Below are 17,393 nucleotides of genomic sequence, written 5' to 3' on the forward strand. Positions count from 1 at the left end.
CATGTTTTTCAGCGGAAAAAAGTAGTCTTATATGCCAACAAATACTGTAGTTAACAGCCAAATGCTTGCTGGAGGCCAGACTCTGAGACACCACAGTCTCCTAGCAAAGCTTTCTATCAGCTCACTCCTGTGGAGGCCAAACTCCATCTCTGCCCCTCTCCTATGCTTGCCTGTCCTCACACAAAAGGCAGACTCCATACTTTTGAAGTCTCCTGAGGACCTTTGCAGGCTATCATTCTGCAGAGGCAAGCCCTATCTCACTAAAAACAAATTTCTTTCTTCCAAAATCTGGCTCCTCCAGCTCTTTCATGGATCTGGACTACCGCTAGCTGCGCTGGTCACAAAAACACAAAAGGTCTAATGGGAACTGGGGTTTTCTTCTTTCCTTTTACAAAGGGACAGGAACATTGCCCATCTACCACACACTCCATGGCAGATGATAGAAGTGCCTTCTGCACAGGCCTCATTTGCCCAGGCAGGCCACCCATTTGTATTGATGTTGCTCCTCCACTGTAGGGAGGGCTGCACCAGCATCCAGGATAGACTGCTGCTATCTATGGAGAAACTGGCAAAATGACTAGTGCACACTAGAGGGCGGTCTCCACCTGGATGCGCTTAAATCACATTATACTGACTGAGACGCTGCATGAAGGTGTAAACAAGCAGAATATCAGCTGCATCCTGGAAAAGATGAAAAGCCTGAAAATCCATGATATCAGCGAGTGATGGGAGGGTCAAGAGTGGTGGTGGGATGGAGAATGGGGAGGCCGCAAAGAAATCAGGGGTAGGAGTAGGTGAGAGATAGACAATGGATGCCTTGGGCTGAGACCCCTCAGGCCAGGAAGAAGCAGGTGGGACTGGGAGATGAAAGGGGGGTGCCTGGCTATAGAGAGGAGCCACACTGGAGTCTGATGCCTAGATCAGGCTCTTTTTCAGCCTGCAGACACCTTCTGAAACTGCATGGAGAGCACAGCCACAAAATGGGTGCTACAGAAGAAGTCCCATTTTAATACCCCACTTTTTTACTACTTAAAGGAGTCCCAATGTAGTTGACAATCATCTACCATTCCTCTCCCCACAACAGGCCCCTTGTGAGGTGGGTGAGGCTGAGAGAGCTCTGAGAGAACTGAAGCTGACCCAAGGTCACTCAGCTGGCTGCATCTGGCAGAGTGGGGCATCAAACCCAGTTCTCCAAATTAGAGGCCACCGCTCTTGAACCACTACACCAGGCTAGCCACAAAATGCCCTCTGCAACTCTCCAGATAGTGAAAACCCTTGGGCTGTGGTGGTACAACCCAGCAGATCTCCAATGGTCGATCAGAAGCCTTACTGGCAAAGGCCCCAACTGACACCATCCCTTTCAGGAAACACTTGATGGGTGCCAGGAAAGTTCTAGGTAGCATTTTGCTCTCCTGCCATACAAAAGTTCTCAGGGACTGAAACCAGCACTTTCTTGGGGCATGGCAGGTATGGAAGATGGACTTTCTCCCTGTCTTCCTCAGTGTAGCCCTGAATGTTTCCGTAAGGCGATTTCTAACAGATTTCTTAACTGTTCTGTCCCTACAGTTTCCTCAGCCTTGGTCCTGTAAACTTCATTCTGTTCCCTTGACTCTTTTTGAGGCATTCTGTAGAACTTTTACCTCACAAACTCGAGGTAACTGCATCCAAATGTAATATTCAGCCCCTTCAATCTTAAAATGGAAAAAAAAATATCTTCACTATATCCCACCAGGATGGGACCAACACGGGAAGATCGGGGTCACAAGTGACAGAGGCAACACCTTGAAATGTGTGACTAGTGTGGTCTCTACCGTCCCTCCTCTACTGAAAGCCTTAATCCACCTGTGAGGGAAACAGAAAAATCCCTAATATTTATGTCCCCTCAGTGACAGGGGAGTAACGTGGTTCAGAGAGAAACAGGAACTCTTCACAGAAGTCACCTAATCTTTATTTATTTATGACAGTGGTTACTTTCTGGGCGGTGAACAACATGCCCAGCATTAAGTACTGGGCATATCCACTCAATTATGAGTTTATAATTGTATATTTAGGAGCGTAAGTTTTCTCTGGAAGCCAAACTCTGAGACACCTCAGTCTCCTAGCAAATGTTTTCTTTAAACCCACTCCTGTGGAGGCTGACTTCCATCTCCTCCCCTTTACTATTTTTGCCTGTCCTTGCGTGAAAGGCATACTTGTGACTTTTGAAATCTCCTGAGAGGCAAAGCCTATCTCACTAACAAACCAACAAAAACCCTCTCTTCCTTCCCCTCCCCCTCCCCCAAATCTGTCTCTTCCAGCCCTTCTGTAGGTCCTGATTGCTGCTAGCTGCTTTGCTCACAAACCAAGCAGGACTCAGGGGGACTGGGGTTTTATTATTTTCTTTCAAAAAGGGGCAGGATCTTTGCCCATCTGCCATGGTTAGCCCTAGAACTGCCAGCCCTGAAGTGCCTTCTGCACTTTCTTCAAAGCTTATGCCACCAATTTGTATTGATCTTGAGCCTCCACTGCAGGGAAGGCTGTACCAGCATTCTGGGATATCCTGCTATTGTCTATGGAGCAGTACCCCAACCACTGGAGAAGTTGGCCGAGGTCTGCACTCAGGGTTACCCGGAGGAGCAGTGCGGGGCTGAGGGAGTCTGCTTCACACATCCTTCCAAATGACAGCAGGGTGGGAGGCTTTCTGGCCTCCTTAAGTATGCCATTGTGCAAGACGGGAGCCACCACAGAGCCATGCCCATGCATGAGCCTCAGTTGTCCTTACCTGTTTGCAGGAGGGCCCCTTCAGAAGGCTTTCCTCAGAGAAGCAGAATTGCCATTGGGAGGGGTGGTCCTTTTACTATGTGGATATTCAGATACAATGGGCTTTGGAAATAATTTCCACCACCTTGAATTAAACCTGGGGATTAATAGCTAACCTACAGGGTAACTGCAGAACAGGAGTGGTATAGGCATGCCCCATAACAATCTGCTGCGGTATTGTGTACTAGCCGGTATTTCCAAGTTGTCTTCAAGGGTAGTCCTGTGTAGACTGTTACAGTAGTCTAATTTAGGGATTTCTAACCAGGGATCCAGGAAACCCTGGGTTACATGAGAGTTTCTCGGAGGCTACCCTGCTTTCCCCAGAATTCAGATTGCTGCTGACCTCACTAAATGTCACTGGAGCCCACTTCCTCCGGTGCTGTACAAGCCTGGTCTGTTTTTCCACAATGGAAATGGCACATGATCAACGGATTGATCAGCTGGCTCCCGCATCTTACTTCTGCACCCACTTTTCTGAAGGGGCATGCCACTGCTTCTGGGGTTCCTCAAAGCCTGAAAAATATTTCAGGGGCTCCTCCATGGTCAAAAAGGCAGGTCTAACCTGGCTTGCCAGGTCAAGATAGGGAAGGATCAACTGCAGGGAGCAGAAAACACCTTTTGGGGCTACTCTCTGGCATCTCACTGGGCAATGAGCCTCCCCCCACAGGCATGCTTAGGGAGGGCAGCCTACCCAAGAAATGGTGACCTGGGTTACTGCAGTTGGTTCCTGTAAAGGTGCTACTGGACTTAAATTGAGTGGGGTTCCTGCAGTTTCTATCTCACCTTTGCTCTCTGCTTTCCTCTGTGGAACCATGTGGGATACCCAATTTTCCCCCCTCATAACCACCAAAGTGAGTTAGAGAAAGGCTCATGCTTCCTGAATAAAGCGGCATTTGAACTCAGGTTTCCCGAAGTCAACCTCAGGAAAAAGCCCCTAAGCTCCTCTAATTCTTGCCTCACTTAATGGAATACCAAGAATTCTCATTCCCAGAGGTAGGGGAGGAAGTCTAGAAAGAAGGGGACTCTGGAGGAAGGAGGGGCAGAGATGTCCTGTAGCCACCAATGGAGAGACATTGAGGCAGAGTTCCCAAGAGGGGGGTTCCAGTCCCCTCTCCCACTTTCTGAGGGAGCAACAAAACCACAAACAGTTTTTCTGGAAGGGCTCTGCGGAGAACTGTAAACAGGGGCCAGGATGTGGAAATGGTGGACTATGACTAACACAGTGTAAAAACCTTGATCAAACGAAAGGCTTGATAAATGATGATAGGCAAGGAATTTATCACGTCTTCTCTTTATCATTCAGTTTTGTCCTGTTTTGTGGTGGGCTGTTTTCATCAGTAAGACTTGTGGATCTGTGCAGCACTGCTATCTCTGCTGACTGCTATCTCTACCCCCCCCCCAGGGGTGATCAACCACACAGATTTACATGCACATCTTTAATGTACTTTTGAGCAGCTCATGCCTGTCCTCCATATTCAGGAGCCAGGAAGGGCAGGGGTCCACAGGACAGGGGGTAGCCCTGTAGCAACATGTCTAATCTGGCCCAGGAACATCAGCTGAAGCCATGAAATAATTCCCACAAGGTGGCCAAGGTGTCTCTAGTTCCCTTTCTGTATCAAGCATGGAAGGAAGATCACAGCAGAGCAATGAGACCTTATCTGCCTCACAACTCAACTCCAAAAGAACTCCTATTTTGGTGCCCTCCTTCGAGGGCAGTAAGAGACTGAACTACCCCAAATAATTGCACAGGGTGTGTGCTCGCAGATGTGATGGAGGTGGCATAAAACTCTCATTTAGCCATCTTCCCCACCATCTCCTAAGCCATAAGTGTGTGATGTTCTCACAGCTACATCATGAGATTTCCTCCATACTTGCTCTAGCCATCTCAGTTCCCTATTCCTGTCTCTCAGCTCCTTGGTTTAGCTAGTTTCAGGCGAGGATGGAGAGGACGTTAGGGAGCGATCTTGTGGATGAAGTCCCCCAAAACTAGAAGTTTGGGAAACTGCAAAGCCCAGGTGGTAACCGCCTCCAGCTGGTGGTGTGTTGGGCTTATGGTAAACCAACCTGGTGGCCAGGTTCTCAAGTGATTCCCACCTCAGGTGAAAACACTCTATCTCCAGGATTGATGGTGCTGGGAGAGGGGAAAGTATCCTGCACTAATATTGCCACCCCCTCCCCCCTCCCAGAGGCCCGAGACTGACAGAGGGCCGAAAACCAGGTGGGGCAAGATTGCTTAAGGCATCTGTTTCGCCTTCTTTCACCCAGGATTCAGTCATGCACGCTAGGTCGATCTCATGCTCCATAAAATAATCTCATAGAGGTCTTGTTCTTAACTGACCTGGCGTTACACAACATCAGTGTCATAGTCACCCTCCCCTCCTCTCCTGTGTTCCTGGGAATGGGATGGAGATTAGAAGAATTACAAAAATATCCATATCTCCTGGTCCTTCTATTGTCAAATCTCCTCCCACTGCAATACCTTCCTTGGCCCATAATGTCTCGGAAAGCTGTAATGGCCTTGTGTCTGCAAACATGGCTGTAATAGAGAGAATTGAGGATGAATTTGGGGGAATGGAGGGGAATGTCTTAATCTTTTCCTCTTTTTTTAGCAACTCAGAGGCATTGGGAAGTGCTAGATCCACGACTTGCAGGGTGCTGCTAATGATAGTGGTTCAGGGTTGTTTCCAGTGACTCAGGTGGATCCTCTGCAATTCCTCTGGTCTGAGAGAGCACAGGCACCGCCCAAGTTGAAGACGGGCTGTGGAGTGAACATTGCACCTAAAAACTCCCCATGGTCTCACAGCTGCTGCTGCTGTTGCAGGCCCTTGCCCTGCTGCCCTATGCTGCCCTGTCTGTTCCCTTGGCTGCCAACAGCAGGGCCACCCTGACTGAAGTGACCTTGGGGGTGGTCCTGCCTGAGCACAATGTGCATTACCTCTGGGCCTGGCCACGGGTGGGCCCCACCTTGCAGCTGACCCTGGAAGCGCTGGAGAATGAGCTGAGAGATGCCAGCCTGGCCATTCACCCTGTGTTCAGCTCGTCAGAGAAGGATGGCAACTGCTCACTGGATTTGGCATGGGAGAACAGCATGAAGCTGAAAGCCTCTGAAGACCCTGATGTCCTGCTCGGGCTTGGCTGCAGCTATACGGATAGCAAGGTGAGGGGCTTGGCCCAGGAATGGAGGCTGCCTCTCCTCTCAGCCGGTGACTACGAGGGATCTTTTGCATTTACGACGACAGTGTACAGCGGTCCAGCTGGGCACATTCAACTTATGGACTTTCTGGAACACCTGCAGAAGCGCTTTGGCTGGACCTCCCGCTTTGTCTATGCCTTCAGTCACCATGCCCAGGACTTCCAGCAAAATTTCCAATTGTTGCAACTTAATTTCGATGGGTTGTTGGGCAGCGACTACTTAATTGCCCTTGACAATAAACTGGAGGAGGCTCTCCAGTCCATGCAAGCCCGTGGACGAGGTGAGTCTAGCCACGCAGGAGCCTGTGGCCCTTTGGCTCTTCAGTTCTAGCTCTGGCCCTGCTTCTTGCCACTGCCCACTTGGCAGAAGCCAGCCCAAAGAGATCAATAAGAAGGCCAGGATGGCAGCATCCATGGCACCCCATGCGGGACGGCTGAGGCATCGCACCCCTACTGTGCCTCCCCCCCTCCTAGAATGCAAAGGGGAGGTCTTGAAGAGTAATGCAAGGGAGAGGGGGGGGGAGGAAGCAAGCCTGGGTGCACATCAAACTGTAGGGAGGGGAGGGGAAGGTTTCCTAGTACTTGCAGAGGTTGTTAATATTCTCATGAGAACAAGGTGCATTCTGATCCAGAGGATCCAAAATAGATCCAGATGAACGATCTGGATATTTACCCTGGAACAACCAGAAGGAACCTACTTACTGCAGAGAATGTCAGAACACAGGAAGGGGGTTGTTTTCTTTTTTAATGCCTGGACTTGGATCTCCAAATTATATTGGTAAACAATAAATTCAAGCCAGACCAAGGGAAGATCTGCCAGTAACATGATGTGCCATCCTTAAACAGTCATCCCCTGTTTATCCATGCTGGATGTTTAGTTTGAAAATAACCTTAATTTTTACTAACAAACTGCAGGGGTTTACTGCCAACCCATCACATTCCTTTGTTTTCCACATTCTTCCCCCATCTTTTTCCAGTGTGGACATTTTGGGGCTTAAACTACAGCTGTTTAATTTCATGGTCCTACACAGTACACTTAGGGCTTTCCAGAGCGACTATCTGATTTTTCTGTTTGCCTCCTGCTGCTTCTTGGCTTCATGAGAGTTATTTCATTGTTCCTGGTGACGTCCCAAATGTGGACCTTCTTTCCCTTTCTTTCCTCTCCCTCTGCTAGTGCAATTTGTAATTGGTATTTAAAAACTGATGTTTTTAAATTTTTAAAGAGCAATTAAGGTCCTCCTTCCCTTGAGGGAACAAGTAGCCAAAGGTAGGACCTCTCTGCCCTGACATTGCAGAGCTCCTTGAACAGCCTCTTGTGTCAAGCCTTGTGCTTCACGAAGAGCTGATGGGCACCTTGCCCTTCCCTGCCCACTGGCGTGGACTCCATTCCTTGCTTGCATATGACCCATGCTCCTGTGGGCGGTGTGGTTTCTCCTCAGTGGCTTACATCCATGGGTCCCCAGAGATGGTGCAGCAGATGATGCGCCTGGCACAAGCTCAGCATATGACCAATGGCGATTATGTCTTCATCTACCTGGACCTTTTGGGGGAAAGCCTGGAAGCTGTGGGGCACCGCGAGGCAGCCAAGCCCTGGCAGAGCAAGGAGAGCCCGGATTCAGCAGGCCTCCGAGAAGCCTTCCAGGTAAGTCCAGAAGTCTGTGGATGGGAAGGGGTAGGAATCTCAGCAAGATGTACTCCCTACCCTTGGATGTGTTGTGGTGGGATTTGGGGAGACCCAGGAAGGGTGTAGTATGCTGAGCCAGGGCTCCCAGAAGACATGAAGCCAGAATGGGGCCAGCAGTGCTTCTGTACATGGGCAGAGGTCTTTCCCCTTATGAGTGAGTCATCACAGTCAGGCTTTTGTCCTCTACATTTTTCTTCCTTTTCTCTTCCATCTTGCTCCTTCACTCCCCTACCCCGTTAGATACTCTCCCACTACAACTAAACAGCTCCATTCTAAGGAGGGGAGGAAGATTATCTGTTGGTTTTATTGAATGTTGCATTGGTTTTTTTTTATTGTTTAGTGACTGTTTCCATTTTATGTTGGAAACTGCTGCAATCTAAGGGAGATATGGGATCGAAACCAAATAAATAAACAAAAATAGAAAAGTTTGCCTTAGGGTTTCTGTAGAGTGAGCAAGGAGGACATACTGCAGATGGGGCTCTTTGGGATTTGGCTGGGCTTGTGGCAAGGGTGTGGGGGAAAGCCTTCAGCTGGGAAAACTGGAGTGGATGGGATGTTTGTGGCTGGCTTTCAGAGATGGAGAAGCATTCTCTATTCTGTTTCAAGCCCAGAGTAGGAGGAATGTCAAAACCCTCCATTTCTGCATGAGACAAGAGCCCAAACCTCACTTGCACCTTCAGTTTCAAAAGTTGGAAATAAGGGCAATGGGGGGGGGCAGGGGCAAGTGTGAAGGCTGGGTTGAAAACGCCACTTTGACTCCTCCCCACATGGAATTGGCTCTGGTTGGGGTGACAACATCAGGCATCTGAGGCAATTGAGAAAGGATCGCCATATCTGCATGTATTGAGCATAAGGTTTGCAGTGCACACTCCACCATTTGTGAGTTAAAATCACCTCAGGCTTTCTTGCTCAACTGTGTGTGTGCCATTATCTGCCCAGCTGCTGATGCAGCAGAACCCCAGCCTGGCAAAACTGCTGGTGTGTTGCAAGTGAGAGTCATCAAAACCTTCTGGCTTGAGACCCGAAAGGGGATCCATCTTGGTGAAGGATGCTGGTCTTCCTCCATGTCAGGCACAGCCCTGGCTAGGCCCACACCACTGTGGGTCAGGGCTGAGGAGGAAGGCTGTGGGTGTTTATTTGTGTGAGACAGAAATTCCTTTTCAGAGCTGGGAAGGAACTGCTTATGTGGTTCAGGGACAAATGAGCAGAGGCAGGATTTGAGAAGGGAATTAAAGTCAGAGAGGGAAGTTGGTTCTGAGGGCAGAGAGCAAGCAACATCGGTATAGCTGGTGTGGGGGAGGAAGAGGGGCAGCAGGACTCAGTTGTGGGGCTACTGAGGCAGAGTCAAGCACAGGGCTCAGCAGGGGCGGCTTTAAAGGGGGTGAGACAAATTCTGAGATCAGAGGTCAAGAATAGGTATTAACCAGGAAAAGGGGAACCTCCACATCCAGAGGCAGTATATCTTTGAATACAAGGGCGAGGGGGCAACATTGGGGAAGTTCTCTGTGCTCTCTTCGGTTTCTGCATTCAGGGCAACTGGTTGGGCATTCAGGGCAACTGGTTGTGAGACTGGATGCTGGATGATTAACCAATTGCCTGATCCTGCTGGACTCTCTTTATGTCTTCTTTGAAGCCCCCCACCTTCCTGAAGTGATTTTTGTCTCCTGCCTAGTTCTTAGCCACTGATTGCTTCCCTGCCCTTTTCTCTTTATTGCAGACGGTGCTGATCATCACTTTCCATCAGCCCCAAACCCCCGAATACCGGCGCTTCCAAAGTGAGCTGATCCTGCGTGCCCAGAGGGACTTTGGTGTGTCTCTCAATGACTCCCTGGTAAATCCACATACCCCTTCCTGCTTTCATTCTCTGCTCTGTGTTATTCTGGGATTGAGCACATGGGCCTTTGGGAGAAGAGAGATGAGATAGGGGCAAAACTCCCTTCTCACCTCGGCCTGGGGAGTCTCCTACCATGAAGAAGAAACAGCACAGGAGATTCCCCAGGTCGGGAGTGAGAGGGGGCAGCCGTGGCTTCCCTCTGCAGGCTGGTCACCTAGGTGGACTTGCTAGGGCCAGGTCAAGAGGCTCCCTTAGCCTTTATTTACTCAAGGTAGGGTGTTGCAATGGCCTTCTCAGTGGTTCTCTCTTCTGGGCAGCCTCTGTAGCTCCTTTCCACCTGGCTTCCCTGATTACTGTCCTGCAACTCAGTACTGGTTTAACCATGGTGGCACATGCTACAGGCCCCGCACTTTCAGAGACTGGCCATGGGGCTGAGTTTTGTCCTCTCTTCCATTACCTCAGATTCCTTTTTCCTTCCCACCACATGTTGCCCTAACTTCATGGTGTGATGCAGCATTGCTTTGGGTCACCCGGATCTGGACTATCCTTTATCTCTTTTATCGGTTGTTGTCACTGACCCTGCCCCATATAATAGAGTCGGGGGGGGGGGGAATTGTCTTGTGTGTTTTCTAGCACATTAGTGGAAAGGGTATAGACTACCTACAGGGAAGCAGCCCTGAAGATTCCCAGGCCTCGTCTCTTAGGTGGTCTGCCATAGCTGAGCTGGCCTGAAGCAGAGCTGGTGCCAGATCACCTTGGACCAAGGTAGGACTCTGGATTCCCAGCCTCTGAGAGAGAAGCTGCTGGTGGGGGAAACACACCTCCACTGGTCCCCAGCTGACTCTTCGTATGGATCCCCCACCAGAGCTGTTTCTAGAAGGTTCCCCGGTGGTGCCCTCCAAGACCACCTAAAGTGGCTACCTAAAGGACAGGGGAACTGTGTGACGGGGATGGGAGGATTCCTTAACGCTCCACTCTCTCTGATTCACTCTAGTACAAGAACCTGGTGGCCGGCTGCTTCCATGATGGGCTGCTGTTATACATCAGGGCACTCATTGAGACGCTGCATGAAGGTGGATCCAAGCGGAATACTAGCCTGATCCTGGAGAAAATGAGGAGCCTGGAAATCCAGGGTATCAGATAGTGTTGGGAGGGGCAAGAGTGGCACAGGGGTGGAGGATAGGGAGGCTGCAGAGAAATTGTGGGAAGGGGCACCTGGGAGGTATAAAGTGGATGTCTTGGGTTGAGAGGCATCAGGCCAAGAAGAAGCAGGTGGGAGGAGGAGGGGGAGGGGGAAAGGGGGGGTCTAGCTGTAGAGAGGAGCCCTCCCACCCCGAGCCTGCCTAGCAGGGAATTTCACCCATTATTTATGAGTGGCAGCTGATGCCAGGGGCCTTACCCTTCCAGGTGTCACTGGAACGGTGAGCATCGATGAATTCAATGAGAGAGAAGCAGATTTTGACCTGTGGAGCATGGCAGACATGCAGAGTGGACAGTACCAGGTGTGTGTTTGTGAGTGGGGGGGATGGCGTGGCCCTGGGAGTCCCACTGGTTCTCAGCATTGGTTTGGGGGCCCTCAGAAGCGCTCAGTGGCACTGGGGGTCTTGGAAATGGTGGAAGGTGAATCATCTGAGCTTCCAATCTTTTATATTTGTATGGGATCCTGGCGAGTTCGATGACATATGAAGAAAAGTACCACCTAGATCAGTAATCAGAATCTGGCCTCATCTTCCCACAGGTGGTGGGTCGTTACGTGGGAACAATGAAGCAAATTGTGTGGCTGGGGCCCATCCACTGGAAGCAGGGCGCCCCTCCTCTTGATGACCCACCCTGTGTCTTCAGCATGGATTACCCCTCCTGTAGCAGCGGTGAGTGTGTTGAGGGGTTAAGGGACCTGTTCTCATGGGACAGGCCATGCTGGCCATTCCGCAGCCCTTTCACTCCCACTCTGCTGCCTCCGGCAGTGGCTCCTCTCTGCTAGGCAGGGTGGCCCCAAGTTCGGACACACACACCTGCCAGGGGGCCTCCTGTTCTGCTCCCTGGTAGTGGCCACAGAGCTGAGCCTTCAGTTGGGCTGTTCATGAGCCACTGACCCCTTTCCTTTGGGTAAGTCTTTGCATATTCAAACAGTGTGGTCAGTACTGCATACCTGCATCTTCGCCTCACACACCCAGTGGGGAGTCTGGGTTTCCCCCTCCCACACAGTCCTGTCATCTCTGCTTACCAAGAAACAGCTGATCCTAAAAATATGCAAAGAAAAAGCTGATTATGCAGACAGTGATCATAAATATTGTATTTTTTAATTTTAAAATTGCCCTTTGTCAATTTATTTAATGCTGTCGAGGTTTTTCATGCGTATGCATTTTCTCTCAGCCTTATGGGAATTGTAGTATTCCCTCCTTGTCATTTAATCATCTGGTGGAACATCCATTTCGCCTTCTGCTCCGGTGTAAAATGTTTTGGAGGGGCAGGAAATGCACCTGAAACACTCCGAATTTGTGTGCTGGTCTCTCCATCCCACCCCTGTGCTTCTTTCTGGGGGTTTCTGAATGAGCCCTTCTGGCACATTTGTCTGCAGAGCAAGACGGGGCATTTCTGCACACTCCACTCACTCCTGGTGTTCTTGGCAGTCAGTTCACAGGTCCTGATATCGCTTTGGTCCTGGTTCTTCTGCACCGCTGCTTTTATTCTGCATTTCCCCTGAGCCATCCTGGAAGGGCTGGCTATGAAAATAAAATTGTTATATTATTTCAAAGCAGTGGAAGCCATTTATTTTCTTCCCTACGTACCAAATATGCAGGATTTTTGAGGGAGGGTGCTCTTGTCAGTGGCAGCATCACAGGACATGTACTCCTTTTTAATCTTTGTGCATGGCTGCATTTTTAATGTGGAAACACATCTTATGCCACACCCAGGGGAGGAGTGAGATGGAAATAGTCATGGACGTGAAGTCCATCCATCCTGCCCCCTCCCTGAGTGTGGCATAAGATGCAAGGAGGCGGAAAACGGCCCCGCTTTCTCTGCCTCCATGTTTGCCTTCCATGCCCATTCCTCCTGCACCTCCACTCCTGGTGGTGGGGTTGGTCACGGAAGAGGGATGGTGGCAGGGCAGAGGTGATAGGGGTGGAGGCAGCCATGCAGGCGATGGAGGAGGAGGAGGAGTGAGCAGGACTCAGTGCCAGGCCTGGTCAGCCACCACCGTGTCCATTCCTCGGGTGGCCTCTGGCATGGCAGCCATCAGCGAGAATCAGATTCTCACACATGCGTTTCCACTTTCCACATAATCTGCAACAATCTGATTTTTGGAAAAAATGTCAAGGGTCAGACATTTATTTGTTTTTATTTTTAGTTTAGTTTTAGATACTGCCCTCCCTTATGGTCCAGGGCGTTTCAATTGAAAACTTGCATAGAACAACACAGTGAAATAGGCATCTTGTATTGAATAGGTAATATTTTTAATAATAGGAACTTGTATCAAATAATTGTTTACAAGTTGACATTCATCAGTGGAACATTTGAACTCAGTTTTTCTGCACTGTGCTTCAATTTTTTATTCTGCGGGCGTAGCTGATGGTGGGAGGGATCTCTGGGCTCTGGTTGGTACTTGGTTCACTTGACCAAAACCCTGGTGGAAAAGCTCCTTTCTGCTGGCCCTGTGGAACTGTTTTAGCTCCAGCAGGGCCCTGATATCACTTGGGAGCTCATTCCACTAGGTGGGGGCAACGACTGAGAAAGTCCTGGCTCTGGTTGAGGACAGTGTTCATTTCATTACATGTCACTGTGAAGGATTTTTCACTTATGTGCCTTTTTGCTCAGCCTTACGGGAGTTTCACCATCTGCAGAGGAGCAGAAGTACCTTGAAAGGGAGAAGGAAATGAAACTGAAGCTCCCCAGCTCCTGTACCTGTGTCACCAGCACACACAGGGATTGTGTCTTGGGCCTTCTGAGGGAGGGCTTCTGTCGACTTGGCTGACCTGATGCATTTGCCTTCTGAGCAAGGCAGTGGGCAGATCCAGGCCTGCGAGGGAAGCCCGGCTGGTTCTCTCTGCTTGAGGAGGGGCATTCTGCTTGCCCTCCCCAATGGACTCTTCTGCCTGGTGCCTTTTGCCTGCTAGGCTGGTCGGCCCCAAGGAGGGATGCTCCAACGTTCTACGGATCAGCTCACAATCTGCTTGCTGGCTGGAGCAGGGAGTTCCTTGACAGGCATTTCAGAGGTTTATGAGCTCATGGCTGCTTGGAAGGTAAATTTTTGCACACTCCGGTAGCGTTGTGCCCTTGGCAGCATTTTACACGCCCTGACGGGAGTCCTGCCCACTGTCCTAAAAAGGAACATGGAGGAAATGGTTGATCAGACAGGAATTATAAATAAACACTATTTTTTTTTCCAAAAAAGTCTTAACGTTTGTGTTCATTTAAGCATATGTCATCACAGGGAATTTCGTGCATGAACAAGTCTGCCTATAATAATGGAAGCTGTAGAATCATCTGCATGTCATTTGTCTGGAGACACATGGTATGTGTGGGAGGGGGTGGAATTGTAATGTGGGGAGGGAGTGCTGTGCCCAAGGGTATGCTTGGATCCTTCGCCTCCGTAGATAAGCTCATTGAGTGGCTGTATAAACTGGCTGCATCTCTATACATATAAAGTTCTAACCGTTACTCTGTGTTGCATTATAGATCTTTTCATCCAGGACTCTTAATAAAGAATCCGCCCTATGGACAGGGGGAGAAACAGCTGGCCCTCAGGAGGAAGGGGTGGCCAGAGATGTCTTGAAACCACTTGGGCAGAGCTCTCAGGAGGGGGTCCCAATCCCACTTCCTGAAGGAACACCAAAACCCTAGCTAATATTTTTGGAAGGGCTATTGGGAGAATACTTCATAAGGGCCACGAGGTGGAAATGCTTTATAGAGGCACTATAAAAAGGTAAAGGTAAAGGTATCTCCTGTGCAAACACCGAGTCATCTCTGACCCTTGGGGTGACACCCTCTAGCATTTTCATGGCAGAGTCACTACGGGGTGGTTTGCCAGTGCCTTCCCCAGTCATTACTGTTTACCCCGCAGCAAGCTGGGTACTCATTTTACCGAACTCTGAAGGATGGAAGGCTGAGTCAACCTTGAGCCAGCTGCTGGGATTGAACTCCCAGCCTCATGGGCAAATCTTTCAGACTGCATGTCTGCTGCCTTACCACTCTGCGCCACAAGAGGCTCATAGAGGCTCATAGAGTATAAAAACTTGATCAAGCTAAAGGCTTGATAAATGATATAAGGCAAATAACTCATCCTGTCTTATCATTCAGGGTTATCCTGTTTTGCTGTGTGCTGTTCAGTCTCTGTAGGCTGTTTTCATCAGTGAGACTTGTGGATCTGTGCAGCGCTGCTGATTGCTATCTCCCCCCCCCCCGGGTGATCAACCACTCAGATTAGCACACACGTCTTTAATGTACTTCTGAGCAGCTCCGCCCCCCCCCCCCAGCACCCATCTTGTTTCCCCAGCCTGTGCAAGTAACACAGCAGGCCTCAGGTGGCCGCTGCTGCTCTGTGGCTGAAGTTCTTTCCAGCCAAATGGGAAAAGAGAAACACCCTGAGGGTGAATTCCAGATGGCAGATATCTGTCCCATTGAAGGAAACAACTGCTTTGGAGGGTAGACGGGCTCTGTGGCACAAGGGATGCCTGAGGACTCTCCTACCCTCAACCAGTAAGGTTTTGCACATTCCAACAGCATCAACCCCTTGGCAGCATTTCACACAAGGGATAGCCCCTCCCTCTCACTGGGTCTGTGAGCTGCTTGTGGAGGGGGGACCCTGTTGCCACACGGCAGGTCAAGCGGATCCTTGAGCCCCAGTGTGGAGCTGTCCTTGTGAAGTGCAGCTTTCCTGTCCGGCCTGAGGGTGGCACTTCCCAGGACCAAGAGGCAACAGAAGACGAAGTGGACCTCTAGGGGATGCTGAGTCCAAACGTGCGATTTCTCCTGAGAAGGGAGCCGAGTCCTCCTGAGCCAGATGCGCATTTCCTGAGACCCCTTCGGGAACACAGACCTGCCACATCCCTCCACCTCTGCATTCATCCTCCCCACCAGAACTGGGAAAGGTAGGTTAAACAGTTTGTAGAATAAGAATAAAACTAAAGAAACTGGATAAAAAGTTATGCACAATAACTGTTAACCGTATAGTACAGCGGACCCCAACCCCTGGTCCAGGGACCGGTACCGGGCCATGGATCAGTCGGTACAGGGCCGCAGCTCCTCCTGACCCTCCACCCCGGCTGCAGCCTCAGGGGCTGCCCAGCCACTCTGATGACGGCTCACCTTTGGTGATCTCCAGTGGCCGCCATGGCTGGGGCTCCCCCTCGGCATGGCACTGCACAGGTGCTGCTGGCAGCACCCCCCAGTGGGCGGTAGGAAGTCAGGGGCATAGTACATTTTACCAGTTTTCCATTTATCATAGACTCGTTTTCATCCTGCTTTTGTGGTCTGTTGTTTAGGGTGCTGATGATTCTGTACCTTCCTGACAGCCGTCCTCCCCCACAGTGATCCTGAACCCAGATTAACACAGACTGGTATTTTTAGGGTCCTTCTGAGCAAGTGCTGCTGCCCAGAGGCAGGAAACCCTCCCTCCCACCACCCAGGCATCCATCTTGATTCCCCAGCCTGATCCTCAGACTGGGGACAGGCCAAGAACCCAGTGGGGAGCAGGAGGGATGTTTGCCACCGTGGCCCTTAATGCCACAGAAGAAATCCCCTGATGTTGACCATGCAGGTGCCATGCCTGTCCTGTAGTCATCTCCCACCCCCACTCCAGTTGCCAGGATGGTCAGGCCCCCCAGCAGTGGATCCGCAGCCCAGGAATGCTCCTCTGCCCCCATCACTGTGTCCTTACAGTCCACAATCTTCATAAATTCTTATGCATCGCCCTGGCCTCCCCTCACCCCAGAAGTAAGAGCCCCCTTCTGCTGGTTCTTTTGAACTTGACCTGGCCTTGAGTCCCTCCAGAGAAACAGAGTTGCAGAGTTTTTGCAGAGCATTTGCAGTTATTGGTGACCTTTTTGTGGACTAGGCACAGATCCAAACTCACAGTGCTTTGAGGTTTAAAATATATACTATCTATATATAGTATTAATCTGTTTCAGTCTCCTTAATGAAGCAGAACAAAAAAAAAGTTTTAAGAGCAGTTACAAAGAAACACATTGCAAGCCTCTATGCCTAGGCTACATGCAGGATTCCATGCCCGCCCAATCAGCAGATGAAGACAGCTAAGAGACTACTGGAAAGAGAAGGATTTGTCGGGATCTCTCCCAATCTAGGAGTCTCAACACAATGAGACAAACATGGAGAGAGAAGGGTATGAAGGGCAAATGGCAAATGAAAATTTAAAAAGATCAAAGACCTCGGGAATGGTGATATGAACCAAGGAGCAGCAGCTAAGAATGCCAAGCTCTTTCTCCCCTGGCCATCTTTGCCCTCTCAAAGTATCCCCTCAAACCAGAGCTTGGAAGCAATATATGTATATATATTGTATATATATATTATATATATATATGTATATATATTGTGTATATATATTCCCACAATATATATATGGGAAGGGGATTTTAGCTGTACCCAACTATAGGTGCTCCAGGCTATTAAATAAGAACACTTTATTCCACATGTTCTAAATATAAATATTTATATAAATATAAACCTGTTTTGTCAGGTTTAGCCAAGAGCTAACTTTGCTGACCTAATCGCACAGCATTAAAAACTTTGCCATGTGGAGGGTTCAACCCGAGAGGAGGCAGAGACGAAGCCACCCCCACCCCACCCCACCCCACCCCTCCGCACCGCCCCTTGGAGGGAGCTTTTTCCCGAGGGAGCGCAGCGCGGCCGCCCCGCAGAAGAGCTCCG

The 17,393-nt window shown here is 49.9% G+C and overlaps 1 protein-coding gene across 1 annotated transcript in view; it reads left to right on the plus strand.

The window, feature by feature from the left end:
- Positions 1 to 13,370, plus strand: part of LOC143841958 (atrial natriuretic peptide receptor 2-like) — a 75,760-nt gene extending 62,390 nt beyond the window's left edge. The window contains exons 7-13 of the mRNA XM_077346508.1: positions 7,431 to 7,633; positions 9,393 to 9,506; positions 10,504 to 10,642; positions 10,917 to 11,011; positions 11,248 to 11,377; positions 12,088 to 12,227; positions 13,326 to 13,370. Of these exons, the coding sequence (XP_077202623.1) occupies positions 7,431 to 7,633; positions 9,393 to 9,506; positions 10,504 to 10,642; positions 10,917 to 11,011; positions 11,248 to 11,377; positions 12,088 to 12,227; positions 13,326 to 13,370 (866 nt within the window). The remainder of the gene's footprint in view (positions 1 to 7,430; positions 7,634 to 9,392; positions 9,507 to 10,503; positions 10,643 to 10,916; positions 11,012 to 11,247; positions 11,378 to 12,087; positions 12,228 to 13,325) is intronic.
- Positions 13,371 to 17,393: the final 4,023 nt, after the last annotated feature.

The sequence above is a fragment of the Paroedura picta genome, chromosome 7, assembly GCF_049243985.1.
Source record: "Paroedura picta isolate Pp20150507F chromosome 7, Ppicta_v3.0, whole genome shotgun sequence".
Classification (NCBI taxonomy): domain Eukaryota; kingdom Metazoa; phylum Chordata; class Lepidosauria; order Squamata; family Gekkonidae; genus Paroedura; species Paroedura picta.